At 35.3% G+C, this 27,753-nt stretch overlaps 6 protein-coding genes across 6 annotated transcripts; 1 reads left to right on the plus strand and 5 right to left on the minus strand.

Annotated features, from left to right (window-relative positions):
- The first annotated feature begins 175 nt into the window (after nucleotides 1–175).
- LOC107421840 (pentatricopeptide repeat-containing protein At2g13600) lies at nucleotides 176–2,963 on the plus strand. The gene has a single exon (XM_016031178.4). It carries the CDS (start codon nucleotides 384–386, stop codon nucleotides 2,961–2,963), a length of 2,580 nt encoding a protein of 859 aa, XP_015886664.3. The 5' UTR covers nucleotides 176–383.
- Nucleotides 2,915–5,861, minus strand: LOC107421841 (uncharacterized). Its single transcript, XM_016031179.4, has 5 exons — nucleotides 5,018–5,861; nucleotides 4,283–4,488; nucleotides 3,939–4,037; nucleotides 3,550–3,623; nucleotides 2,915–3,434 (listed from the first exon to the last, which is right to left on the minus strand). The coding sequence occupies exons 1-5, from the start codon at nucleotides 5,313–5,315 to the stop codon at nucleotides 3,209–3,211; spliced, it is 903 nt and encodes a 300-aa protein (XP_015886665.1). The 5' UTR covers nucleotides 5,316–5,861; the 3' UTR covers nucleotides 2,915–3,208.
- A 145-nt stretch (nucleotides 5,862–6,006) lies between these two features.
- LOC107421797 (protein yippee-like At4g27745) lies at nucleotides 6,007–8,346 on the minus strand. The gene is made up of 4 exons (XM_016031125.4): nucleotides 8,121–8,346; nucleotides 7,263–7,292; nucleotides 6,966–7,119; nucleotides 6,007–6,453 (listed from the first exon to the last, which is right to left on the minus strand). The coding sequence occupies exons 3-4, from the start codon at nucleotides 7,056–7,058 to the stop codon at nucleotides 6,226–6,228; spliced, it is 321 nt and encodes a 106-aa protein (XP_015886611.1). The 5' UTR covers nucleotides 7,059–7,119; nucleotides 7,263–7,292; nucleotides 8,121–8,346; the 3' UTR covers nucleotides 6,007–6,225.
- Nucleotides 8,347–9,493: 1,147 nt separating this feature from the next.
- On the minus strand, nucleotides 9,494–10,698 carry LOC132805003 (protein yippee-like At4g27745). Its single transcript, XM_060819647.1, has 2 exons — nucleotides 10,559–10,698; nucleotides 9,494–9,910 (listed from the first exon to the last, which is right to left on the minus strand). Exons 1-2 carry the CDS (start codon nucleotides 10,649–10,651, stop codon nucleotides 9,686–9,688), a joined length of 318 nt encoding a protein of 105 aa, XP_060675630.1. The 5' UTR covers nucleotides 10,652–10,698; the 3' UTR covers nucleotides 9,494–9,685.
- Nucleotides 10,699–14,557: 3,859 nt separating this feature from the next.
- Nucleotides 14,558–15,105, minus strand: LOC107421823 (protein yippee-like At4g27740). The gene is made up of 2 exons (XM_016031155.4): nucleotides 15,013–15,105; nucleotides 14,558–14,770 (listed from the first exon to the last, which is right to left on the minus strand). The coding sequence occupies exons 1-2, from the start codon at nucleotides 15,103–15,105 to the stop codon at nucleotides 14,558–14,560; spliced, it is 306 nt and encodes a 101-aa protein (XP_015886641.1).
- Nucleotides 15,106–16,351: 1,246 nt separating this feature from the next.
- LOC107403409 (protein yippee-like At4g27745) lies at nucleotides 16,352–17,249 on the minus strand. The gene is made up of 2 exons (XM_016031151.4): nucleotides 17,053–17,249; nucleotides 16,352–16,807 (listed from the first exon to the last, which is right to left on the minus strand). Exons 1-2 carry the CDS (start codon nucleotides 17,143–17,145, stop codon nucleotides 16,583–16,585), a joined length of 318 nt encoding a protein of 105 aa, XP_015886637.1. The 5' UTR covers nucleotides 17,146–17,249; the 3' UTR covers nucleotides 16,352–16,582.
- Between the last annotated feature and the right edge of the window lie 10,504 nt (nucleotides 17,250–27,753).

Raw genomic sequence — 27,753 nt, forward strand, 5'->3', positions numbered from 1 at the left:
GTCAAAGAAAATTGCTCGAAATATACAAATAATTAATATTGTTCAAAGTCAAAGAAAATTGCTCGATTAACAACAAAAAAAGGGTTTTTTTTTTTTCTTCAATAATGTGGAAAAAAAAGGAAGAAATTTAATGTAAAAAAGTAAAAACAAATAAATGGTTAAAAAATTTTTTTGCAAAAAAAAAAAAAGAAGAGGCTATATTCGCTTTTCTAGCCCAACCATATAGTTGTGTGAAGGTAACAGTGTGCTACTTGCTATGGTGGTTTGGGTTCGAAACATGCACATGCACGAATCAATATGATATTGACGCATGGTTTGCTTTCCTCATAATTTTGGCTATGGCTTCAAATTTTCATGTAGATTAAGCTACAGCATAGTGATTGATGTTGGATTCACAGACAAAGATGTCTGCCCAACTCGTTAAACCCATCACTCACCATCAGCTGCCAACTTCTTCACAACTGAACCGTGGTTCCAAGAATCCCCTTTCTCACAAGCCCACTGGCATTTCGTTTCATAGACGAGAGCCGACCAGCCAAACCATGCTCATTTCTCTGCAAACAGATACCCATGCCTTCATATTTGATAAACCAGTAAATTCTACTTCATATGCTACGGTTCTCGAATCCTGTAAATGCCCACATTTGGGAAAACAGATTCATGCCCACACCATCAAAACTGGGTTTCACGGAGTCGAGTTTGTGGGTACCAAACTGCTCCAGATGTATTCGAGATGTGGTTGTTTGGAGGATGCAGTTGTTTTGTTTGATGGTTTGCCCCTAAGAAACTTGTACTCTTGGACTGCTATTCTTGGTGTTCATGTTGATCATGGCTTCTTTGACGAAGCGCTTTTTCTGTTTTTAGAGTTGCAATTGGAAGGTATTGGGTTGGAATTTTTCGTGTTTCCATTACTGTTTAAGATTTGTAGTGGACTGGGGGGACTAGAACTGGGGAGACAATTCCATGCGATTGCGATAAAGTTTCAATTTTTTGCGAATAAATATGTGGGTAATGCTCTGGTAGATATGTATGGCAAATGCGGAAGCTTAGATGATGCCAAAAAAGTTATAACGAAGATGGTGGAGAAGGACCATGTTTCATGGAATTCTATTATCACAGCATGTGCCACCAATGGGAGGGTGTATGAGGCATTGGATTACTTGAATAGAATGCATTCGGATAAGTTGACGTCCAATCTTGTTTCTTGGAGTGCAGTTCTGGGAGGCTTCTCACAGAATGGTTATGATGAGGAAGCCATAGAGTTGTTGTTCAGAATGCAAGCAGCAGGATTCAGGCCAAATGCACAAACCTTGGCGAGTGTTCTTCCGGTTTGTGCTAGACTTCGAAGACTAGGTATGGGGAAAGAAATCCATGGATATATCACCAGACATGGTTTTTTGTCCAACCCTTTTCTTTTAAATGGTTTGGTCGACATGTACAGGAAATGTGCTGATATGAGAAGTGGTTTCAAGATATTTTCCAATTTTTTGATCAAAAGCACACTCTCATACAATACCATGGTTGTTGGGTATTTTGAGAATGGTGACATCTCCAAAGCCAAGGAGTTATTTGATCAGATGGAATCAACAGGCGCCGAGAGGAACTTAGTTTCCTGGAACTCAATGATTTCAGGGTATACAGACAATTTTTTGTTTGATGAAGCGTTAGGAACGTTTCAAGAATTACTGTCAGAGGGGATTGAACCTGATTCGTTTACTCTAGGAAGTGTTCTTACTGCTTGTGCTGGTATGCCATCCTTTAGACTAGGGAAGGAGATACATTCCCAAGCTATTTTAAGGGGTCTGCAGTCTAACTCCTTTGTTGGTGGAGCTCTAGTAGAGATGTATACTAGATTTGAAGATCTACCGGCTGCTCAGATGGCTTTTGATGAAGTAAGTGAAAGGGATATGGCTACTTGGAACATTTTGATCTCTGGCTATGCCCGTTGCAATCAAATAGAAAAAATCCAAAATTGTCTTCAAAAGATGAGAGAAGATGGTTTTGAACCGAATATATATACTTGGAATGGCATACTAGCTGGTTATGTGGGAAACAACCATTTTGACTCGGCAATGGAGCTGTTCTCTGAAATGCAAACTTCAAATCTAAGGCCTGATATATACACAGTTGGAATCATGTTACCAGCGTGTTCAAGGTTGGCCACAATCGAGAGAGGTAAGCAGCTTCATGCACATTCAATTAGATGCGGGTATGACTGGGACGTTTACATAGGAGCAGCTCTTGTAGATATGTATGCAAAATGTGGAAGCTTGAAACATGCATTGCAGGCTTATAACAGGATTACAAACCCTAATTTGGTCTCCCATAATGCCATGCTGACTGCATATGCCATGCATGGATATGGGGAGGAGGGAATTACTTTCTTCTTCAGAATGTTGGAAGATGGGTTTAGACCGGACTACATAACTTTCTTATCTGTTCTTTCATCTTGTGTTCATGCTGGATCAGTCGAAACAGGTTATGAATTCTTTGCTTCGATGCAGTATTACAATTTGAAACCCACACTAAAGCATTACACATGCATGGTTGATCTTCTAAGCCGTGCAGGTCAGCTTAATGAGGCTTACAAATTCGCCAAGAAACTTCCCATGGAACCCGACTCGGTTCTGTGGGGTGCTCTGCTTGGAGGCTGTGTTGTCCATGGTAATGTTGAGTTGGGAGAAACGGTGGCGAAGAAGCTAACGGAGTTGGAACCTAATAATACAGGGAACTACGTTTTGTTGGCTAACTTGTATGCTTACAAAAGAAGATGGAATGATTTAGCCAGAATAAGACAGTTAATGAAGGATAAAGGAATGCATAAGGACCCCGGATGCAGTTGGATTGAAGATAGAGATGAAATCCACGTGTTCCGTGCTTGTGATAAATCTCACAGGAGAGCAACAGAGATATATGACACCGTGAATAATCTAATTTCCCATATAAAAACAGCTAATTTGTAAATTGTAATTACAACAGATGAGAAAAGAAAATACGGAAAAATTGTTTCTCTCTGTTTCTCTCTGTTTCTCTTGTAGTTGTAGAGAATATATACGTGCACAGTTGCAACTCATCTCTTAAAAATTCTCCCTTAGTTATTAACCGTTACTGGAAACTAACATACAAACTAATGGACAAAATATGCCTTCTAAGGCACCTTCTATAGAAAACAATGGAAAAATATTTGTTGATTGTCCTAAATGCTGACTCAGTACAGGTCCAAGGACTCAAGCACTCGGCGTGCTTGGATGTGCAGTGCCGTTAGTCTTTGTTCTGGATCAAGGGTTGAGCCAAATTGACTAGCTGCCCATATCAAGGAGGCAGATTTCTCACCCAGAAGCCGCCTTATGTCTTCATGTATGGTTGCAAGGGGAGGCCTATCTCTTCCATTTACATGCCCAATGAGCAGAAGCAAGAACTCTCCACATTTCAACCTAATCAGAAGAGAAAGACAAACACTTATCACCGTGAATGAAATACAGATAACATTATTAAAGTTGGTCCTAAAATAAGGGAGAGGATCCACATGCACTGGCTGAAAAATAAAACCTGAGATTTTCATCCACTTGTTTGTCCCTTATGAGTTCTGCAACTTTTTCAATGCCATTGCATGCTTCAAAATCCTGAAAATAGACATACAAACATGTTATATATTGATAACAAAAACCTGAAAGACTCCATCACCGATGAAATATTGAATTATTGGCTAACTTTGATCATCTGGAACTAAAAACACTGGCATAGAGAGCACAGTACCAACATATTAATTTTATTTATTTCTTTGCATAAAACACACCATTAACAAACTAGTAGAAGCCAAATATATATAAATCCTTTTTTATCTAACAAATATATACGTGTTCATATATATATATATATATATATATATAATTGGTCAGCAGTTGTATAAGCTAATAGCTGTATAAGTGTCAATATACCACTTGATTGGCTGATGAATCCAACATTATCGAAATTAAAGCATCTAGGCATGCACCTTGCTCAAGAGCTCCCCGGAATGATAATATGTTCATCAATACCTACACCAAATAAGAAAGCTTTCAGTCTAAAAATGCAGAACCTGCACACAAGAAAACTTGTTGGTTCTTGCCCTGCATATTCAATGGCAAATCTTATTTCCATTCATATCATCCAATATTGGAAAGCTATGGCCTACATTGCAACTGAGATTCCATTAAACATGCTAAAAACGCTAGATATTTATCAGGAGATTCTGAAATAATCAAGTTATAGAAGATCATAAAATGTTGAACCATTCAGGTACCTGAATAGCTTTATACTGATGAGTCAACACAGTACTCTCTCTATGGAGCAGACAGCAACCCTCTAGAACTCGCAAAGCAAGTGAAACTTCAGCATCAGTTGAAGGACTGGTGAGCTTCATGGGTTGGACACCAAAAATATGATCCAAATTTGTAACAGTGTCATCCACTGAATCTTTCAATGAATGTTGAAACAGAACCGGAACCACTGCACATCGCAAAAAAATTGCCTTTGATAAAAAATACCAACTTTACTTATTCTTTTTCTAAAAAATTTTCTTTGAACAAAAAGTTTATTCTTTGTTATGCACATTTTTTTTTTTTTAATTTCTTTCTCCGTATTCTTCATATTCTTAGACAACAATTGCGACCATTATGGCTCAGTTAAGCTGTCACTGTTTGAAAACTAAGTTGCATTAATTGTGAAAAAAAAAAAAAGTGAAAAAAAATCGTGTTTACTTTTTCGCTTTCAATACATTATCTCGCCAAATTATACCAAAATCCACACTTTTCTCGTTTAATGGATAATCGGCCATTCACAAATTTCTTTCTAACACATTTTCTCGGCAAAAGATCACAGATCAAAAATAAATCGCTAGCACCAGAAAATCTCTCTCCAGCATTTCAACTCTAAGACCTTAAATTAAAGTAAAAAAGGTAAAAAAATTCTCCTTCCATTCGACGAATTTTCTCAAACAGCAAAAAATTGAAACACGAATAATAAAGGAGGTGGAAACCTTGAAGCTCAGGGACAGATTGTGTCTGGGAGAAGAGGTGAATGGTGGAGTCGGACTCGGCAACGGATCGGAGGAATTTGAGAAGACTCTTGAGGCCGCGAACTCGGAGGAATGAGAATTCGGCACGCGCGTCCCTCAGACCGCTTCGGAGAGCGAGTGTCACCTCTCGATAAACTCTCTGCTCCATCAACGAGCTCACTAGCTCTCCCACCGCCGTCGCCGGGTGCTCAGCCTCATTTTCCGGCGATCCCTTCTCCGGTTTAATTGCCTCGCTCCACAGCGCCTTCTTCAAGTACATCTCTCTCAGTCTAACTAATCCTTCTCACTCTGAAAGATGTCGTCTTTTACCTCCGAAACGAGCACAGCTCAGATGCCGTTTCTTTTATTTGGGCCTCACCGTTTTAGTTTGGGCCCAAACAGAAAGCCCACATTTGGGTCGGTCCATTAATGAACGAAGGGGAAGGAAACTAGGAACAGAAAAGATTGGAAGGGAATAGATACCTACTCTTATTATGGAAATACCAACAATTATGAATTATGAGATTGGTTGAAACATGCTTTTCTCAATCATGCAATTCTGCAAAGATTTATTTTTTTATTTTTTATTTTTTCTAATTATTCTCAAGTTATAAAAGAACTGATTTGACCAATCACCAAATTTTCAATGATAAAATAGATGAATTAAAAACAATACTATATTAGTCAACAGGCTGCATTCTTAGCCAAATGTGATTTGTCCTAGCATTATTATATGCACAACCAGTTTTCAGTCAGCATAAGCCTTTCAAATCCCAAACCACTGCTGGTACTCTTTTTTCAGCTCACAACAAAATCATATTTAAAAGAAAGAAGTAGAGGAAGAGGAAGAGGAAGAGAATTGCTAAGCTCTCAATAACTTCAATCCCAAAAAAGTCTTACCAGTTTCTAAACAATCAAAGAGAACATGATATAAAGTTCTCTAATCTAAAATATGAATAAGAAATTTGGGATGTTTTGAGAAACTCCAAAATGTTATTAACACATGAATTTGATAATCCAATTTACAGCTTCCAAACATAGTTCCCAACCAGAATGAACAACCAACAAACAAATGAAAGATTTTCAAATAGGTGAGTAGTAGTTCCTGTACAAAAGTGAAAAAGATTGCAAAACCAAATTACACTTGCTTAAAGTTGTTGGAAAATGAAGACGGATCGAGAAATCTTCTGCTACCAATTCTCTTTCACAATTTTGGACTTCTCAAGTATGAATTTGCCTTCCTTGTATTTCTGTGATGCCTCATAAGCACGTTCATACTTCCAACCCAACACTTCACGACAATCAGAACAATAGATGTCGGCAACCGTATGCAGACCAGTCAAGAGATGTCTGTCTTCTTTTGGCCCTACAACAATGTTCATAGCATGCGAGAACAGAAAAGCTCGGCCATTTCTTCCCTAAGAATAAACAAAATTATGGAGAAAAGTTGACATTTTTGGAGCAATACTAGCTTTTTCCACAGCAAATCTGACTGAAATATAATCAATTATGCAGATTTTTATAACACAGACACGAGAATTAGAGATTAAAGATCAGGTCTAGTTTAAAATTCAGCTCAATCCAGTTCATATACTATAATTGTCTGATCCGGTATGAAGCATGAAAAATATATGAAATTGTTTCTCATATTGATCAATGAGACAAAGGACCTCAATCCAATCACTGGCATACAAAAATTTCAAGTTTTTCAAACATGGGTCGTCTCTATTCATTTCTTTAAGAATTCTCACCCCTTTTCTGGAAAACCAATTGATTCCCCCATATGGGTATCTCCCACAACAATATTACCTTTTCAAAAAGAGTGACAGTCTGTGAAGAACTCAAAAAGGGGGCAACAAAAAAAAAAAAAAAATAGAGAAAGAAGAAAAAGAAAGAAACAGTTTTTCTCAGACTATTAGAGGTTTCTCACCTGAAAAGCCTTAGAAATTATATCGTCATGAAGGGAAACAGGGTTTCTGCAATTACAACAGCTGTACAATCTAGGCCCTACCAATTCCGCCATTAATCAATCAATTCAGCTCTATAAACCTCACCGCTCACCGACTCAGAGAAAGACGGAAAAACTATTATCACAAAGAGGAAAGGTCAAGAAGTAGGAAAAAAACCCATTTTACAGAACAAGAAGAAGGTGAAATTAAAAAAAAAAAAAAAAAAAAAAAAAAATTACGAACTGAAAGGGAAAGAGAGAAAACTAATATTTCTTTACCTAAAAAGAGATCAATGATGACCCAAATGCCTGCAGCAAAAGATAAGAATAACTCAAAAGGGTTAGCGTGCAGAATTAGACCAAAGTGGATTATAAGATTGTGCAAAGATTCCAAAATCGGATATTAAAGTTTCAAAGAAAGGACTATAGGCTTGATAGAGACAAGATTGTAAATGAAAGAGTAACCACAAGAACATTAAAAAAAAAAAAGAAAAAAAAAAAAAAACTAAAAGCCAATAAAATTGAAAAGAAAAAAAAACCAGTTTTAAAAATTAACAAAAAACCCACTAAAGGAGATGAAGAAAATTGGAAAAAAGTTCGATTCTTTAAAATAAAACTCACGGTAAAATCAAAAGGGAAAGAAGACAGGAAAAAAAAAAAAATTCAACTAAATTGAGTATTATAATGGGTGTGGATGAGGATGTAACCTGTATTACAAAAATCAATTTTTTAGACAATAAAAGGGTTATTAATAATAAAATTGTAGGAATTCGAGAAATTTGCTTTTATTCTTTACTTGGAGACTGGAGAATTAAAGAATTTATGTTGTGAAAATTGCTTACCAATTAACCTCTACAATCAAAATGAATAAATTGATTTACCAAAAAAAAAAAAAAAAAAGTAAATTGACAGAGAAATCAAATTACAAGAATGTAATAAGTTCCTTCTTTTTATTTTATTTATTTTATTTTTTTTTAATGCTTTCTTGCGTGTTTTGTTTTTCTTTTTCTTCCTTAAAACTAACCTGACCAGTGACCACTGTTAGTAGCTGTACATGATTGCTTCAAACTATAGCACAGAGTTTAAGAGAGAGATTATAGAAAGAGAAAGAGTGTAAGAAAAGGAAGAGGATTTTACGCGCGCAAGGAGGTTCCGCCGTACCACGCGCAGGTTGACGTTGAAAGTTGATGGTGGAACAAGCCTGTTGCCAAATTTTGCTTAGTGGGTGTGACTGACTTTCTCGCAAGGTTGAGTCTTGAGTGGGAATGGATCAAGTTTTAAGCTTTCTCAAGGATTCTATACGGTCATCAATGGTGGAGATATTCACCAAAAGCAGGGGATCAACAAAATTGGTTTCTTGGAATATGTTTGATTTGTTTTGAATGAGGTTCCAAAGATAGACTCATGGAGATCAAATGCCCAGATGTTGAAGAAAATGCCAAAACAGGGGAGGAAAACAGAGGCTTTGTTTTGGGGATATGATTGTCTTTTCATGGTATTAATAGGTTATGCTTCACTTATTATTATTATTAATTTTTTATTTACATTTTTTTTAATTGAGATAATGAATTTCTTTACCTAATCACCATTCATATCATGGAGTGAAGACATATGGATAGTCACTTCCGTGCTCTCATTTGTGTTTGACTAGTTTTTATTCGTTCCTAATAGTCAATTAAGGTGATAGAATGTTTTTTCTTTTTCTCTTTTTTTTTTTTTCTATATTTGTTCAAAATATTTATTAAATTTTTTAAAAATAATTTTCTTTGTTTATGGTATTTTATCCAACGTTAATCCATGATGGAAAAAACCCATCTAAATGCTTTGCAAGTCCTTGTTTTTTAACCCTGCCTTTATTTGCATATCCTTAGGTGTGTAAAAATTATATGCTTTACTCGAATAAAATTCTTACTCATGCATTTCAATTTTCAAATACTGTGCTACCAAACCGACAACTTGAATTCGAAGCATAATTGCATTTAACTGCCTTTAAAAAAATGGATATTCACCAACCTGGTAAAAAGTCTAAAGGGATATTCACGAACCTGGTAATAGAAATTTTGGATCTTTAGCTTCACTACTTTGGAAGTGAGTCTTTGAGACACTGTTGAAAGCCTAGAGGAGAAAAAGGTTTCATATACATTTTAGATTGTCATTCAAATATATAAATATATAGTATTGATTCTTAAAGGATAAGTGTTTCCTAAACATTTAGATTTGATTAAGATAAATATTTAAAATTTAGATATGATGGAAATAATTACAATAAACCATATATATATATATATATATGTCTACTTTTCCATTTCACTATCCCAATCTTATGTAGTTAGTCAATTAGATCTGAACCTGTTCTCGTGATGCATCAGTACGAGTTTTAAGGTAGTGGTTTTCGTACACTTGTTTAACAATGTGGTATGTTGTTAATTTTTTTTTGTTTTTTTGTTTTTTTCATAAACTAACTAGGAAATTAGACCCTGTTCTTCATTTCTGGCACACACTAATGTTGATAATACATAATTTACTACATGTATGCCATAATAAAGCTTTCATCAATCTCTTTCAACTTTTTTGGACAAATTAAGAGTAACATAATATGTAATTAGTTCTCCAGCACAATAAGTATGAAAAAGACCAAATCACCCCAGTATTACAGTGTTTTATTGTTAATATATATGGTGGGGGTAGATTAGTCAGTAAAGCTAGTACTCTTTGGCAATCATGGCTCTCTCGAGGATGAATTTCCCTTCTTTGTACTTCTGTCTGATATCATAAGCTCGTATGTATTTCCAACCCAGTACCTCTCCACAGTTGCTGCAAGATATATCAGCGATGGTATGAACACCAGAAAGCAGATTCCTCTCCTCACTTATTCCCACTATGATGTTCCTTGCATAAGAGAACAAATAGGCTGGTCCTGATTTTGCCTGATTAATATAAAATAACCCATAGTTTATATGCCAAAGTGATTGATCTATATGTTCAAATATGTATGTAGCAGATATAATCCATCACTTAATTCACAAGGAAATTGGTCAAATGTACATAGCAGGGTTCTGAAAAGGGTATGCACCAGGAAAGGTGCTCAAATTACAGATTTCTGCAATTTCCTTGCATTTTCAGAATCTCTGGTTTTCAAATTAAACATTAAGATTTTCTACTTGGATCTGATAAAGATTTTATAAATTAGAAACCCAAAAAAAAAAAAAAAAAAAGTAAAAAGTACTCATGAATTTTTTTTTTAAATTTTTTTTTATTTTTTTGATGAATAAGTAATCATGAAAGTTTAGTTTTTTTTCCATAATATGGCTATTTTTTACTAGTCAACGTATTGATCATGTATAGCAAACAACTTTAGCAGATCATAGATTAAGATTTAATAGAAGCATATCATAATATGCAAACAACTATAGAAGATTATGGATTAAGATTTAATAGAAGCATATCGAAGATTATAGATTAAGATTTAATAGAAGCGTATCATAATATGCAACCAAATCACCCCAGATTATAGATTAAGATTTAATAGAAGCATATCATAATTTGCACTTATTTCATGTGTGTGTGTATTTCACCAGAAAGTCTTTTGAAAGAAGGTCAAAACGCAGGGCAACAGGGTTTCGACAATTTATGCAGCTGTAGTAGGAATGACAATCAATTTCCGCCATTGATGAACTGAGCTAAGAAAAATGGAAGTTGTAGAGCAGACTTTGGCAGCAGATCCGATCTCCGAAAAGCTGACTTTGAGGACTTAATAATGGCTGTAGATATATATATAGTAGCTTGGGGAGAAAGTAATGATATGGATATAATATTGTAAGAAAACAATAGAGCTTGAGAGCTTGACAAAGACAAGGTTAGGTGGAGTGAGAAAGAATACTGAATACATATCTCTCTTTAGGGGAGAAAAAATAAATAAATAAAAGAATTCGAGAGTGACATGCGCCGATTTTATTATATTTTTAATTTCCTTTTTTATTGTTTTGTGAGACAACTTCTTCTCCAAGAAAATTAGCTTAGTCACTTCGTAAAATTTTCACCATAATTTAATGGAAATTCGTAGTAATGGTTGATCTAATTTCTCGACCTGTAACTTGAATTTAGGATGAAAAATATCATTTTGTAGGATACTTCAGGTGTGATTTTCTTGCCACATTGAGTGGGATCAAGTTTGAATGTTATTTAATTATTTTGTGATGAAGGGTGCATGATGTTATCAATGGTACAAATATTCAGCAAAGCAGATAAACAGACAAGGTTGTGGGTGTGTTTTCTTTGATTTGAATAAGATATTAAAGATGGATTCATGGAGAATATGTGAGGGCAAAAAATGCCAAAACAGATTTTTTTTTTCCTCCGAGGGCGAGTCTTTTCTTGTTTAACAAGGTCAAGGTGGTATTTGTTATTATTTATTTATTTTTATCATAAACTAACTAGGGAGTTTTCTTGTTTAACAAGTTTAAGGTGGTATTTGTTATTATTTATTTATTTTTATCATCAACAAACTAGGGAGTACAATTTCATGTGTATGTATACATATACATACATACATTTGCATATATATTTTTATATATATGTCACCTTATATTCTTTTGAGACAAGATCAAAACGCAAAGCAAATTTATGCAGCTGTAGTAGAGACGAGGATGAGCATTAAAGTGCAGAGCAACAGGGTTGCAATAGCAGGACCAAACTTTGTTGCTCTTTTCTTTTCTCTTCTTTGAAGTATCTTGTGCACTTTTCAAAACAATTTTTGATGTTGCTGCATTCGTAGCTGATTGGTAGACTACATTCCTTATGCTCTCTTCCCTCTTTCTATAGGCAAACACTTCATAAATAGAAGGAAGAGGTTCTTTGCCACGAACACTCACCCTAGCTTCATCTAATTCCGAGGTAAGACCTGCAAGGAACTCGAAAAACCCTCTCTTTTTCGACCATCTTGTTGTACCGAAAGCTGCCATTAACACAGTCCCATTCAGCAGCATGATAATATAGGTCTAGTTCCTGCCATATTCTGAAATTTGTGGTCACATCTTGGTGGTTCCTTGTTTCGTCTCACGGATTCGAGTCTTAATCTCAAATATTTAAGATGAGTTTGCCCAATTCGAATAGGTTGCAGCAACAGCATCCCACATCTCTTTTGCCGCGGTTAAGAAAAGATATGTTTGACCAATATCAGGTTCCATGGAGATAACCAACCATGCCATAACCATGGAGTTATCTGCTTCACATGTGTGAAATGCTATCTCGTCCTCCGGTTTGGGTGGATGGATGGAACCAGTAAGGTATCCTAGCTTCCCTTTTTCGCGAATTAACATCTTCACGGATTGGGACCATACTACATAATTTTGACCATTCAGCCTGTGTGTTGTTATTTGAAGTGATGGAGTTTCATCAACAGCTTGTTGAGTTGAATTGTTTCTAGATGATTCTCTCACATACATGATAATTACACAGCAAGTGACAGATGCTTAAGATTAGACTAAAATGGAGAAAATTCACTTTCTATTAACTCATCTCTTTGAGTATTCCTGGTACAAAATGTATAAATATACATACATATCTAGATCCCGTTACAAGTTGGATTTGAATTTCATTCAAAACAGTAGAGATAATAACTAAATCTCCTAGATAATTGTTTGTTTAAATTTAATAATGTTGACAAAAGAAAAAAAAAAATTCAAAAGTGGCAGGTCCTGATTTATGATCCTTTTATTATGAATATTGCTAGGTACCAAATAATCTACCATGATAAATTATATTTAAATTAAACTTATGTTTTGAATGGTTAACTTGTCTTGATAGATTAGTTAATAATACCTCTAGTAATACTCTTATTATTTTATATTCAAATTACACTTATTTTATAACTGGTTAGCTTATATTGATAGATTAGTACTTAATAACTCTAGCAGTACTCTTTTATTATTTTTTTAATCATGCGCTTAAGCTCATGCATAGTTACTTTGTAAAATATTTGTTGAAATTTGTGAACATGACATAGTGGCAGTTCATGGTAATTCTGGATAATCCTGTTTATTTCTACACTGTTAGGATTTGAGTTTATTATACATATTAAGCTATTTGTTATGTATATAAAGCTATGTCTAACACTAGGACACATTAAGTGTCACTTTTTTGCAAGCTGTATGCTATCATCAATGGTGGAAACATTCAGCAAAGCAGAGATACACAAAAATGGTTTCTTGGAAAATGTTTTCTTTTGTTTGAATAAGGTTCCAAAGATGGATTCATGGAAAATATAAGAGGGGAGAAATTCCCAAACAGGGGAGGGGAAAGAAAGAAGCTTTTTACTAACTTATATTTATCTATTTCTTATCATAAATTTCCATTTTTCCACCTTTGCGTGCTGTTTTGGTTTTTTGTTATTCATTTATTTATTATAACTCCACATTATTCTTTACATATTCACTATTTATGATGGAGTGATGCGAATAGAAAGTTCTTCCTGTTCTTACTAGTGGCCAATTCAGGCTATAAAATGTTTATTTTATATTTTCTAACATCTTAATTAAATTAGAAAGAAAAATAACTTTTTGTTTATGGCATTTATCCAATTTTAATGCATGAGAAAACGACCTATCTAATACTTTTCAGTCCTTTTCTTACCCTGACATCATAATTTTACGTAGTCTAAAGTTTCTTATACTTTTTTGGCTTTTGATTTTATTGTCCCTCATGGTGACAAAATTATGATCATTTCTTTACTTAAATAAACAATACATTTCAAATTCCACGAGTTACCTATTCTCTTTACGGATTACTTGAATTCAAAGCAACCTTGCAATTGCACTGCCTTTGAAAAATGGATGTGCAATGATCCTGCATAACTATAGACTTACTTAATAATTAAGGTAATTGGGTCTAATTACATTTATGATTTTAAAAAGAGAAACCAGTGATCCAACTGGCTTTCAGGTCATGTATATATATATATATATATATTTTTTTTTTTTTTACCTTATCTTCATCTTCTCTCTCCCAAATTACAGAATATACATAGGTCTGAGTTTTAGCATAAAGAGCTGGATTATTTGCTATATGGATTTGTTCAATTTGTTGGAAAGAAAGCTTTCAGCTTGACAAATCGATACTGGTATTGTTAGCCCCTTCAACTTTTGGTAATAAAACTTGCCTAATAACAACACATTACCTGAACAAAATCACGCCAAAGCCCCAACTAGTTAAAGCTATAGCTAGGCTTCTACTAAGGAAAGCAAAATTTAGAATGCCAACCAAATCACCGTATTAAAAAGAAAACAATGATCATATTCCAGAACTTGAGAAATTGATGAGGAAGAGTTAAGCTTTTTAAAGACACATTCACTCTCCTTTTCAACTTTTTAGGACAAATTATAACAGGGATTAACATAAAAACATAATTAGTTCTGCAATACCATAAGTTTGAAAATGATATAAACATCCAACACAGTTTGCAAACATTTGCATAGAGATGTATACATATACATATTAGCTACAACTATATTTATTGGAGATCCAAGAAAAGGAATTATTATTGTGATATGTAGGGTAGGGGTATTAATTTGTAAAAGCTAGTATTCCAAGCTCTCAATGATGAACCTTCCTTCTTTGAACTTCTGTTTGACCTCATAAGCTCTGATGAACTTCCAGCCCAGTGCCTCTCCACAGTTGCTGCAATAGATATCGGCAACTGTATAGACTCCTGTGATGAGCTTCCTGTCCTCCCTTTTCCCCACTAAGATATTCATTGCATGAGAGAAGAAATATGCCGGTCCGGATTTTCCCTAATAATTACATACTCAATGTTAGTTACACAAAAATTTGGTCATTCATATATGGTACATATCAGACTCTGATCCATATTAAGAAACTGACCATCGTTTTCATTCTAAATAACAGCTTCAGCTTTATAAATAGGCTCTCTCTCTATATATATAAAACTCAACTACCTGATTAGAGACAAAAGCATCATATATATCACATATAGGAGCAGAAAAAAGAGAAAGCAGTGGAAGTTTCATTTCACCAGGAAGTTTTTGGAAAGAAGATCAACATGCGGAGCAATAGGGTTTCTACAATTTATGCAACTGTAGTAGGGATGACCATCAAGTTCAGCCATTGAGAAACATCAGAAAAGCTCTAATTGAGAAAATACTATATATGGCTTCAGACCCAATTGGCTAAGGATATGTATAAACAGAACAACAGAGTTAAGGAAATGAAAATAATGAAACAATGGGTGTTATCCATGACTTGACTATCAATCTGAATAATAGAGGTTGATAATGACAAGGTGAGGTGGTGAGAAAATGCCTACCGCTATGACTGGAAAAAGATAATAATAATAATAGTAATAGTAATAATAATAATAACAAAAGAAAAAAGTGCCAAAAAAACCATTAATTTACTATGACTATTGTTATTGTTAATGGTATGGTATGATTTTCATATATATTGAGATTCTTTTTTGGACTAACAACATAGCGATTTAGGAACTCCAAAATACAGTTTTCAACAAATCTCATTCTCTTCTAAAACTTATCGTTCTATCATATGATTCATTCATCCGGTTTGGGTGGCTGGATGGAACCAGCAATGGCGGAAATATTCGGCAAAGCAGATAAACAAAGATGGTTTCTTGGAAAATGTTTTCTCTGATTTTAATACGGTTACAAAGATGGATTCAATATTGGAGTGTATATGTGGGGAAAAAATCTCAAAACGGGGGAGGTTAAAGAGCGAGGCCTTGTGCAGGTGTATATGTTTGTTTTTTTCATATTAATATGGATTTTCATTTTTCTCGTTTTGTCTTGTTTTGTTTTGTACTTTGTTTTTTTTTTAATTTATTATAACTCCACGTTATCCTTCACATATTCACTATTTAAATATTTATGATGTAAGTGAATGCAAATAGAAATTACTTCCTGCTCTTACTAATGGTCAATTCAGGCTACAAAATGCTTATTTTATATTCTCTACATATTTATTAAATTTCAAAGAAATAGAAGTCTTTGTCTATGGCATTTATCCAGTATAAGAAAGGAACAAAATGCAGAATCGCAAGAATTTATGTATATTAATTCACTTATGCTATGTGTATTTGTTCACTTTGTTGAAAAGAAAGCTTTCAGCTTGACAAATATAAACTGGTATTGTTAGCTCCTTGAGCTTTTCTTAATGAAACTTACCTAACAAAGACAAAACTGAGCTAAACAAAACCAAGCCAAAGCCCCATCTGGTTAAAGCCATAGCCAAGCTTTCACTAAGTATAGAATGGAGTTAGAATATTTAGAATGCCAACCAAATCAACATATCATCATTTTCTAGGAATTGAGAAATTGATTAGGAAGAATTGAGCTTTAAAAGACACATTATCAAATCTCCTTCCAATTTTTTAGGACAAAATAAGGGGCATTAACATAAAAACATAATTTGTTCTGCAATGCCATAATTTCAAAGCGATATAAACATCCGACAAAGTTTGCAGACATTTGCATATAGAAGGAATACATATAAGCTACAATTATATTTATAGAAGCTCACATAAAAGGAATTGTTATTGAAACATGTAGGATGGGGGGCTTAAATAGTAAAAGCTAGTATTCCTTGACAATCTTGGCTCTCTCAATGATGAACCTTCCTTCTTTGAACTTCTGTTTGATCTCATAAGCTCTGATGTACTTCCAACCGAGTACCTCTCCACAGTTGCTGCAATAGATATCGGCAACCGTATAAGCTCCCGTGATGAGCTTCCTCTCCTCCTTTCTCCCCACTGTGATGTTCATTGCACGAGAGAAGAAATATGCCGGTCCGGTTTTTCCCTAATCATTACACGAAATTTGTTATGAATATATGATTCGGACATCTCATATATAAATACTCTCTGATCCATATTAAGAAAATGACCATCTTTTTTCCATCTAAATTAAAGCTTCAACTTTATAAACGGAGTCTATATATAGAACCCAGATACCCGATTAGAGACAAAAGCATCATATATATGACATATTTTGCATAAAAGGGGTGGAAAAAGAAAATAGTAACAGCAGAGGAAGTTTCAATTTACATGAAAGCTTTTGGAAAGAAGATCAAAACGCAAAGCAACAGGGTTTCTACAATTTATGCAGCTGTAATAGGGATGACCATCAAATTCAGCCATTAATAAACAGCAAAAAAAGCTCTAATTGAGAAAATACTACACATGGCTTTCAGACTTAGTTGGCTAAGGATATATATAAACAGAACAACAGCAGGGTAAGGAGAGGAAAGTAATGAAACATTGGGGGTTATCCATTACTTGACTATTCTAAGTAATTGAGGTTGATAAAGACAGGTTAGGTGGGGAGACAATGCCTACTGCTATGACTGGAAAAAAGTAAAATAGAGTAAAAGAATAAATAAAAATAATAGTGATAAAAGAATATAAAAGTGCCAAAAAAATCCTTTATTTTTTATTCTTGATGGTATGATTTTCATATACATTGTGATTTTTATTAGGACTAGTGACAACATGGCTTTTCAGGAACTCCAAAAGAGGGTTTACGACAAATCTCATTCTCTTCTAAAAATTATCAGTCTGTCATGATTTATCCATGCTTATTAAACAAAAGCAAAAGCTAAAAAAAAAAAAAAAAAAAAAAAAAAAAGAACTTTTAAAAATAATGAATAAATAACAAAAGCAAATAGGGTCTTAAAAGGTGCTATCAACGACTTTTAAAACATGCATAAATCTTATTTTTAGATACAATTGCCGGTTACAGATTTATTTAAATACTCTGTTTTTGTGGTCGCTAAAGTCAATTTTGGCTACCAGCCATTAATGTTTTTCTGGGACAGAGCATTTTTTTTTTAATCTAATTTAAATAAAAATATATTAAAACAGATTTGATTATTCATAATATGCAATATGCATACACGGATTCGACAAGGATTTGACATATTGCATTTGCATTAGGACATCAATCCCTAATTTTACACTAAAAACCTGGATAACTTTTCAGATCAAATTTATTTCATCAAAAAATTAAAAAAAAACTTTTTTAGAACAAATTTTAAAAGATATGCCTCATCCAATTGCATGTAATAAGCGATTTTAAAATTGAATACCTGCATTTTAAAACTTTTTTAAAATCCATGCAACTCTAAATTCTTAGATAAGATTTAAAAAAAAAAATTGTTATTTTTAATCAATGATATAGAGCACAGTTTACCTCCCAGTGCTCCGCTCAGTATCTAGTCAAAATCCATATAAAAAATTCCAAATGAAAAAACCATATGATAAAATTTAATTAATCTACATAAAAAGGTGGACATAATGTACATATATGAGACTTTGGTTGACAAATTCACCCTAATAATAGTAATAATAATAATAATGACAAGACGTTGGTTGACAAGAACAGCACAAACATGAAAAAGGATATATGGTAAGAAAATTCCAACTAAAGAATAATGGGTATCGCAAAAGGGGTGGAGAAGAAAAATTGGAATGAAAACCATAGGCTTACCGTTAACCCATTTGAATTTAGGCCATGAAAGCGAAGCACATTAAACAAAACATATATATACAAGCAAAGTAGGCCAAAAAATTAAAAAATTAAAAAAATAAAAGCATGCGTGACAAAAAACACTTTGTCGATTCCATTATAGTACATTTAATAAACAACGAAGGTTTTTGTGTTTGTTTCCTGCTTGACGAAATGACTCACCAAATACCTCATCCATTTATTGCTTTAATGCAAATTCGTAAAAACCACTTAATATGTGTGCCGTGTACGTTTGGCGTTTGATCAGGAGCCCTTCTTCTAGGCCAACAATGGTGGGGGTCAATGTAATACGTATTTCCGACAAGCACAGCTTTGGGCACAGTTCACGAAAATGTTTAAAAGGTTTCAATTTCACTCAAATTGGTCCGGTTGTTTCTCCTTCTACCCACTGGAACTAAGCAATTAATTAGCCTGTTCCTCTCTCTCTCTCTCTCTCTCTATATATATATATATATATATATATATATACATATTCAAGAAGTGGGAATTGTATTAACATATTAAAGTTTCATTTATATATGATATTGCAGACTTTAATTCAAGAGGCATAGATTTGCTGGTGGTGAACGAGCTTATGAAACGTTGTTCCTTTATCGGCCTGTGAATTAATCAAACTACTATATATATATATATATATAGTTTTATTGTAGAGAAAATTATGTTTTTTTGATAAAGTGAAAATCTAATATTAAATATTATTTTGGAATGGTTAGTTTTACAGAAATGTAAATAGATTAGCTCTGTAAGTATGTTTCGTGAAAGAATGTGTGGGGATCCAGTCTTTTATCTTCTAAAATTCTAGCCTATTAGGGTTTTACCCTTAGAAACCATAGAGAAAGCATTATAAATAGTTGCTCATTTTTTATTTTTGTATCACATAACATACAGTATAGAAAATACAGATTTTGAGAGAGGCGTATAAATTTTATAGTTATAATGCATCTTTTTTCTCCATTTTCGTGCCTTTTGTCTCTCTTTATTTTTCTGTATTAATTTTGTATTTTTAGTATTAAAGGATCACAATAATTGGTAGCAGAGCCCAGATTTAGATATAGGGTTCACCGTCAAAACGATCAAAAAAAAGTATTTGCGTATACCAGAAGGTCGATCTCGTCGAGACAAAGAGAATGAGCCCAACTGGACCTCCATCCACCGTTGAACGCGCCCTTACGCGCCGGTCAAAGTTTTTATGCAGGTTTTCACTCACTGGTCAACGACCACATGCCCTACATGCACCCAGGCAGAGCTGAGCCGAGCCAAGCCGCAACCAAGCCTAGAAGAGCCGCAATCGAGTTTAGTTCTGAGACGAGCCGCGTCGAGTCCGAGCCGATCCATTACACGTGTTCTGCCAGCTCGCTGTCACGTGGTGCCATGTCATCCGATCTGCCACATCATCCGACACGTTAGCACTGGTCCAAGACTTTTATGAAATTATAGAAATACCTCTATATTTTTTATATTTGCAGGTTTTCCCATAAGTTTTGATATTTGCAGTTTGACCCAGAACTTTTGGAAATTGCACTTTGGCTCCAATTTTTAAAGATTCAGATTTTGACCCAAGAAGAGTCAAACCCAACGTTTTTTACCATTCCGGACGCATTGGTGGACTCTATTTTTCTGAATTCAGCCCCAGTTTTTTACAAGACAAGATGTCAGTGGATGAGTTATATTCGGGAGCGATGATCAAGCTTACTGCCACCAACTATGCACTTTGAAGACCTCGGATGGAAGATTTTCTAAATTGCAAGGACTTGTTTGACCCTTTAGATGCCAAAGGAAAGAATCCTGATCCCACCAAAGAAGCAGAATGGAAGAAGATGTACAGGAAAATGATGGTCAAATCCGCCAATGGATCGACCACAGTGTCTTCTATCATGTTGCACAAGAGACAGACACATACACCCTCTCGAAGAAGTTGGAGGACATGTACCAAGCCAAGACTGCTCAGAATAAAGCCTTGTTCATGAGGCATTTGGTGAATTTGAAGTTTAAGAATGGAACTTCTGTAGCCGAGCACACCAGTATATTTCAGAACTTGGTAAACTAATTGTCTGCGGTGGAGTTACAACTAGGGGATGAAAAATAAGCATTTTTACTTCTTAGCTCTCTTCTAGACAGCTGGGAGACACTAGTAGTCTCTCTCAGTAATTCGGCCTCTAATGGCAAACTTACCATTACTATGGTGACTGATGCCCTATTCAACGAGGAGGCCAGAAGAAAGGACATTGGCAATGATCAAACACATGCCCTTGTCACAAAGAAATGGGGGAGACAGCAAGAAGGTACTCATGACAGGAGGAGAGGCAGGAGTCAGAGTAGAGGCACATCCACAGATGGAAGGAGGCCAACATACAAGTATCATTATTGTGGTCGAGAAGGACACTTAAAGAAGTATTGCAAGAAGATGTTGCAAGAGCAGGGGCAAAAAAACAATCAGCCGAAGAAGGATGGTGAAACTTTAGTTACCGTCAGAGGAGAAGTGGCATATTGTTCCACACATGAAGAATCGTGCCTTCACATTTCAAGCCAAGAAGTCAAATGGGTAGTTGATACTGAAGCATCCTACCACGTAACTCCACATATAGAGTTTTTCAAAATGTATAAAGGAGGAGACTTTGGCACAGTGAAGATGGGAAATAACAACTTCGCTAAGATCGCTGGAACTGGTGATATTTAGATAAAGACCAAATTCGGACATATAATTACTTTGAAGGATGTCCAACATGTTTCAGACCTTCGGCTCAATCTGCTCTCATGAATAGCCTTTGACAAGGAAGGCTTCGACAACCACTTTTACAACGGCATATGGAAAATGACAAAAGGTGCTATGGTTGTCACTCAAGGACATATTTATGGAATACTTTACAAGACTCATGTGAAGATTTGTGCAGATAACCTCAATATTACAGAAAGAGAGGTATATCAAAATCTGTGGCACTAGAGACTTGGTCACATGAGCGAGAAAGGGTTGTCTACCTTGACAAATAAGAAACTTATCATTATTTCCAAGGATGCCGTGTTAGATCCTTGTAATCATTGTTTATATGGTAAGCAACACAGAATCTCATTTAAGTCCTCTTCAACGAGAATATCAGAGTTGCTTTGTCTGGTGCACTCTGACGTTTGTGGTCTTTTGAAGGAGGAATCTCTAGGTGGCAACATATATTTCATAGCCTTTATAGATGATGCTTCTCGGAAGGTGTGGGTTTATTTCTTGATGATGAAGGATCAAGTTTTAGATCACTTCAAAGAGTTCCATGCCATGGTAGAGCATGAGACAGGAAAGAAGCTGAATTGTTTTCACTCAGACTGTAGAGGACATGGCATTCGGCATGAGAAGACGGTCTTTCGCACCCCACAACACAATGGTGTAGCCTAGAGAATGAATCGGACGATTATGGAGAAGGTCAAAAGTATGATTAGTATGGCTAAGTTGATAAAGTCATTTTGGGGAGAAGCTGTTTTTGCCACCTGCTATTTGATTAACAAATCGCCATCAGTACCACTAAATTTTGAAATTCCGAAAAAAAGTGTGGTCTGATAAGAATCCCTCATACTCTCATTTAAAAGTATTTGGATGTTTAGTCTTTGCACATATATCCAAGGAGCTTAGACAGAAGCTCAATGCAAGGACTACTCCATACATCTTTATTGGATATGGAGATGAAAAATTTGGATATAGATTATGGGATCCAAAATCAAAGAAGGTTATCAGAAGTAGGGATGTAGTATTGCATGAAAACCAGACTATAGAAGGCATTGAGAAGCTAATGAAGTCTTCTAGTACCAGTGCCCATGATTTTGATCCTGATCCAGCACCAGCACAACTAGCCATAGATGACGATGAGGTGCATAGAAAATTACCAGAAGCAGATAATGAGAGAGAAGAGGATATTGAGCAGGGAGATGCTCAAACATCAGGAGCTGCAGGACCATCACACTTGTCAAATGATGGTACACCTCTCCGAAGATCTGAACGAGGCCATATTCCGTCAAAGAGATATCCAAAATCTCAATATATTTTGCTTACTGAAGAGGGGGAGCTAGAGAATTTGCAGGAAGCTAATTCCTATCAAGATAAAGAAAAATGGCTGCATGCAATATAAGATGAGATGGAGTCTTTGCAGAAAAACCATACTTATGAGTTGGTTGAGCTTCCAAAAAGATAGAAGGCATTGAAGAACAAATGGGTATTCAAGCTCAAGAAAGATGGCAACGGATGGGTGGTAAAGCACAAAGCCTGATTGGTCGTCAAAGGTTTCCTTCAGAAGAAAGGAATTGATTTTGATGAGATTTTCTCACCAGTGGTGAAGATGACTTTGATACGAATTATTCTCGGTTTAGTAGCCTGTTTAGACCTAGAGCTTGAGCATATGGATGTGAAAACAAGGTTCCTTCATGGTGATCTACATGAGGAGATTTATATGGAGCAGCCAGAAGGTTTTGAGGTTTCAGGAAAAAAGAACCTCGTTTGCAAGCTACCGAGGAGCTTGTATGGCCTCAAGCAAGCACCTAGACAATGATACAAGAAGTTTGACTCTTTTATGGTGAATCAAGGATACAAGAAGACTGATGCAGACCAGTGTGTTTATATTCAGAGATTTCCAGATGGAAATTTCATTGCACTTTTGCTGTATGTCGATGACATATTGATCGTCGGACAAGATGCAATGAAAATTAGCCAGCTGAAGAAGGAACTTTCTAAGTCATTTGATATGAAGGACTTGTGACCAGCTCAACAGATTTTAGGAATGCAAATAGCTCGAGATAGAAAGAATCATAAGTTATCTCTATCTCAAGAGAAGTATGTTGAACGAGTGATAAAGAGATTTGACATGGAGAAGGCCAAACTAGTCAGCATTCCGTTAGCAAACCATTTCAAGTTGAGCAAGAGATCGTGTCCTTTATCCAAAGTAGAGATGAGGAGATGGCTTCAAAGCCTTATTCTTCAGCGGTGGGAAGTCTAATGTATGCAATGGTGTGTACTAGACCAGACATTGCTCATGCAGCTGATACCGTGAGCAGATTTCTTTCAAATCCTGGAAAAGAACACTGGGAAGCAGTCAAGTGGATTCTCAGGTACCTTAAGTGATGTGATTCCGCCCGAGCCCGCTCCACCGATAACCCGCTGGGGTGCTGACTCGACACGGATGAAGACTAGGCCAATCACAAGAGCTCAAATTAAGAGATTTAAGGGCAACCTGGGAGTATTTATACAGAGGGTAATCAATCTCAACAGAGCTTATCCATAATTGAAGACACAAAGCCTATTCTAAGCATCCAAATGGTGGAAGCCGATACGGACCCGGGTGACGGTTTTGGTACATTTTTGGAGTCCGAGAAGCATGAAATGGTTCCAATGCTTTATGGGTTTAATACATATGCCTAAGAGGTCATGGAATCAAGTTAAAGCAGCCTCAAATACAATCAAAAAGGGCTTGTATGGACAGCTTCAACAATTTGGCCGAATTTGCTGTATTGCTTGCTGGCTTTACTGTATTTTACTGTATTAGCCTTTTTCTTATTTTTCCAAGCATGGGCAACGTGTGGGCCTTCATATTCAGTTTATTTGGCATCCTAAAAAGCATCTAGAAGCTGATTTGGAGCTCAATTTGGTCAAAGATTGGTCAAAGTCAACTTAGTCAAAAAGCTAGTATTATAGTTTCCTAATTTGATTCTACTTTTTGTTTTAGGAAATTACCATAACTTTTTAGTTTTTATTTCTGGAAAAATAAGTTTAGGAAAGTTATTATTTTATTATTTTCATTGTAAATTAATTAATTCCTAATTCAAAATAAAGGAATTAATTAATCCAAATTAGATTAGGAAAGGAGTGAGAATTTCGGCCACCATAGAACTCTTTATTGTGTGGCCTGTTTTACCTAGGGTTTTTAGGGTTTACTTTGTTTCTTTCAAAGCCTATTTAAAGGCTTATTTTTCAATATGAAAAAACTTTGATTTGATTGAGAAAATACTTGTGAGATTAATTATCTCTTTGTTCTTTGAGAACACTTAAAACACCATTAGAGAATTGGTTGTTTTAGCTTGACTTATCAATAGGTTTTCCATCCCCTATTGTGGCGTCTACATTATACCAAGGTTTCTAACCACAGGTTGGTTAGGGGTTGAGGTCCATTCCATTAGAACTTGAACTTAATTGAGATCCGGGCTAATATAATACGGGTTTAGGAACAGGTCGTCCTAGGTTCGTATCATTTGGTATCAGAGCTAAATTTTGTTCAGGTTTGATCTATCTTTATTTGCTTTATTTGTTTTTGTGTTATTCTGCAATTTTAGCATTAGGTTAAGGTTGCATCCATCCTATACACGTTCAGCATCTTAAAAAAAAAAAAAAAAAATTCATTCCTAGTTGAATTAGGATTTCCTAGTTTTATCGTATTTTTGTTTCCTAGTTTGTTGGTTGTCTTTTATCATTGTTCTTGTTAATTTGGTTTTTGTTGATTTTTCTTTGCTGTTTTAGTCTTAAATATTTGCATTCATATATTCAAAAAAAAAAAAAAGAAAACAAGAAAAAAAAAAAAGAAGTTTGCGGCAACATTTAAAAAAAAAAAAAAACTGCACATTTTGTTTATTTGGAGGTCACGGGTTTGGTGTTTGTTTTGGAGTTGGAATTGCAGTTTTGGTAATTATTCTTGCTACTACAGTTGTTTATGTTCTGTGAGTGAAAAAAAAAAAAAAGGTAAAGCCGAATAAAAAAGAAAAAAAAAAAGAAGAAAAAAAAATATTTCGGTTTGTTGGAGTTTGATTTGTTTGCTGAAAATTTGTTGGAGCTGCTAGTTTTTTATTATTTATTCAATATTTGAGTTGCTGGAGAATTATTTTTGCTGCTGGATATTTGGATTTTGGGTGCTTAAATTATTTGGATTAAAATTAGATAAAGGAATTGATACAAAACTTGAATTACAAGAACAACAACCAACAACACTTTTCTATATTTTTGTTCTCTTTGATTCTTGTTCGTATTTGAATTTCTTTTTCTGGAATTTTATTCTTGAACTCATAATCTACTACCATCTGGTGCAGTTTTCAAAAATTCCAACGTTTCCCCATTATTTTGTGATTTCTTGTCTAGAAAGCCGAAAAAAATTAGGATTTGTTGGATTCTTTCGGTATTGCTTACTTTTTGCTACTGTCTTGTTGATAAATTTAATTAAAACATACTAGGGATCTAATTGCTGTTTTGTAGGTGTTTTAATTAGAACTTTGAGATAATTCATTGAGTGGAAAAAGGCAAGAGTGTGTGAGCTTAAAAGAGGGTAAAAGCCGAAACTAGTGTGCAAACACGAGTGTCGAGACCTTGTTTGAGTGAAACACATGAGGGAGTGAATATTGTGAGGATTTATTTTATTTTTGCAATATTTTACTAACATGGCAGATTCTAGAATAAGAAGAGGGGATCCACCCTTGAGGATCAATGAGGAAGAGTCCGTAGCATTCCATGGCGATGACCGAGCTACCGGGAGTGGAGACCAAGTGGATATGAGAGTTGTCTTGGAATCAATACAGCGGGTTAATGCTCAAGTTGAGCATGTGAATCAAAGAGTGGGAAGACTAGAAGCCTCATAAGGAAGGCCGAATACAAGAAATAGGCAAGAATTCCATGGAGGACGAAGCCGAGGACGAGGAGGTCGCGAGAGGCCGAGAGAGGAATTTGATGAGGAGTCATTCGACGGCGACTTTAAGGAAGGTATGGACGAAACCTTTGCTGTCCAAGATAGAGCTGGCCATGGGAGATATAGGAGGGAAGATACAGATGATGATTTGGGAAATATCAAGGTTAACATCCCACCTTTTATGGGTAAAAGTGATCCCGAAGCTTATTTGGAGTGGGAAGAAAAGATGGAGATGATATTTGACCGCCATAATTATTCAGAGGCTAAGAAGGTGAAATTGGCAGCAATGGAGTTTGGCCATTATGCACTCCAATGGTGGACCAATGAGCAAAACACCCGAAGGAGAGTTGGTGATGACTTGATCACTACATGGCGCCAAATGAAGGGAGCTATGAGGAAGCGGTTCGTGCCATCACATTATCATAGGTTGCTGCATCAAAGGCTTCAATCCCTATCTCAAGGAAGTATGTCCATGGAGGATTAATACAAGGAGATGGAGATGCTTATGATGAGGTTAAACATGAATGAGGATAGAGAAGCAACCATGGCAAGATTTCTTGGTGGTTTGAATCGTGAGATAGCCAACCAACTAGATTTGCAACAATACTTGGAGTTGGAGGAGATGTTGCATGTTGCCATTAAGCTTGAGCATCAATTCAAGAGGAGGGGTGTAAGATCATGGTTTGGAGGTGTTTCCAACAGTGGAAGGTCCAATTCAAGTGACTGGAGGAACAATCCCATCTATGAAAGCAAGCTAAAGCCAAAAGTCAAAGAAGAAAGTTCAAACTGGCCAAGGAAGGATACTAGAACCAAATCTGTCCAAGCACCAAAGAATGAGGTAAAATTAGATCCTAAACCTTCTAGAACTCATGATGTTATGTGTTTTAAGTGCCAGGGAGGAGGACACATTGATATCCAATGCCCGAATAGAAGAATCATGGTGTTAAAGGGCAATGACGAGCTAGAATCGGAAAGTGAAGAAAGTGAGGATGAAGCCAAGCAAGAGGAGGAGGACTTGGAGGATGAACCCAAAACCTTGCAAGCATCCAATGCTGAATTAAACTTGCTTTCTAGGAGAGTACTTGCTGCATACAAAGATGAGGATGAAATTCAAAGAGAGAACATCTTCCACACCCGATGTGAAATTCAAGGTAAGATTTGTAGTATGATTATTGATAGTGGAAGTTGTACAAATGTAATTAGTAACATTGTAGTTGATAAATTAGGCTTAATAACTATTAAACATCCAGAACCTTATAGATTACAATGGCTTAATGATGGTGGTGAAATAAAAGTGAATAAACAAGCCAAAGTAAAATTTAATATAGGTAGATATGAGGATGTAGTTTTATGTGATATTGTACCCATGATTGCTGGACATATACTATTAGGTAGGCCATGGCAATTTGATAAAGATGCTACTCATTTTGGTCGAGAAAATAGTATTGTTTTTAGGTTTAAAGGGAAGAAGGTCAAGCTGGAACCATTATCTCCTAAAGAGGTTTACAAAGACCAATTACAAATGCAACAAAGGAGAGAAGCCGAAAAGCTTAAGGAAAAAGCAAGTATGGCACCAACGGCTTCACC

This window comes from Ziziphus jujuba, chromosome 8 (assembly GCF_031755915.1).
Source record: "Ziziphus jujuba cultivar Dongzao chromosome 8, ASM3175591v1".
In the NCBI taxonomy this organism is placed as follows: Eukaryota; Viridiplantae; Streptophyta; class Magnoliopsida; order Rosales; family Rhamnaceae; genus Ziziphus; species Ziziphus jujuba.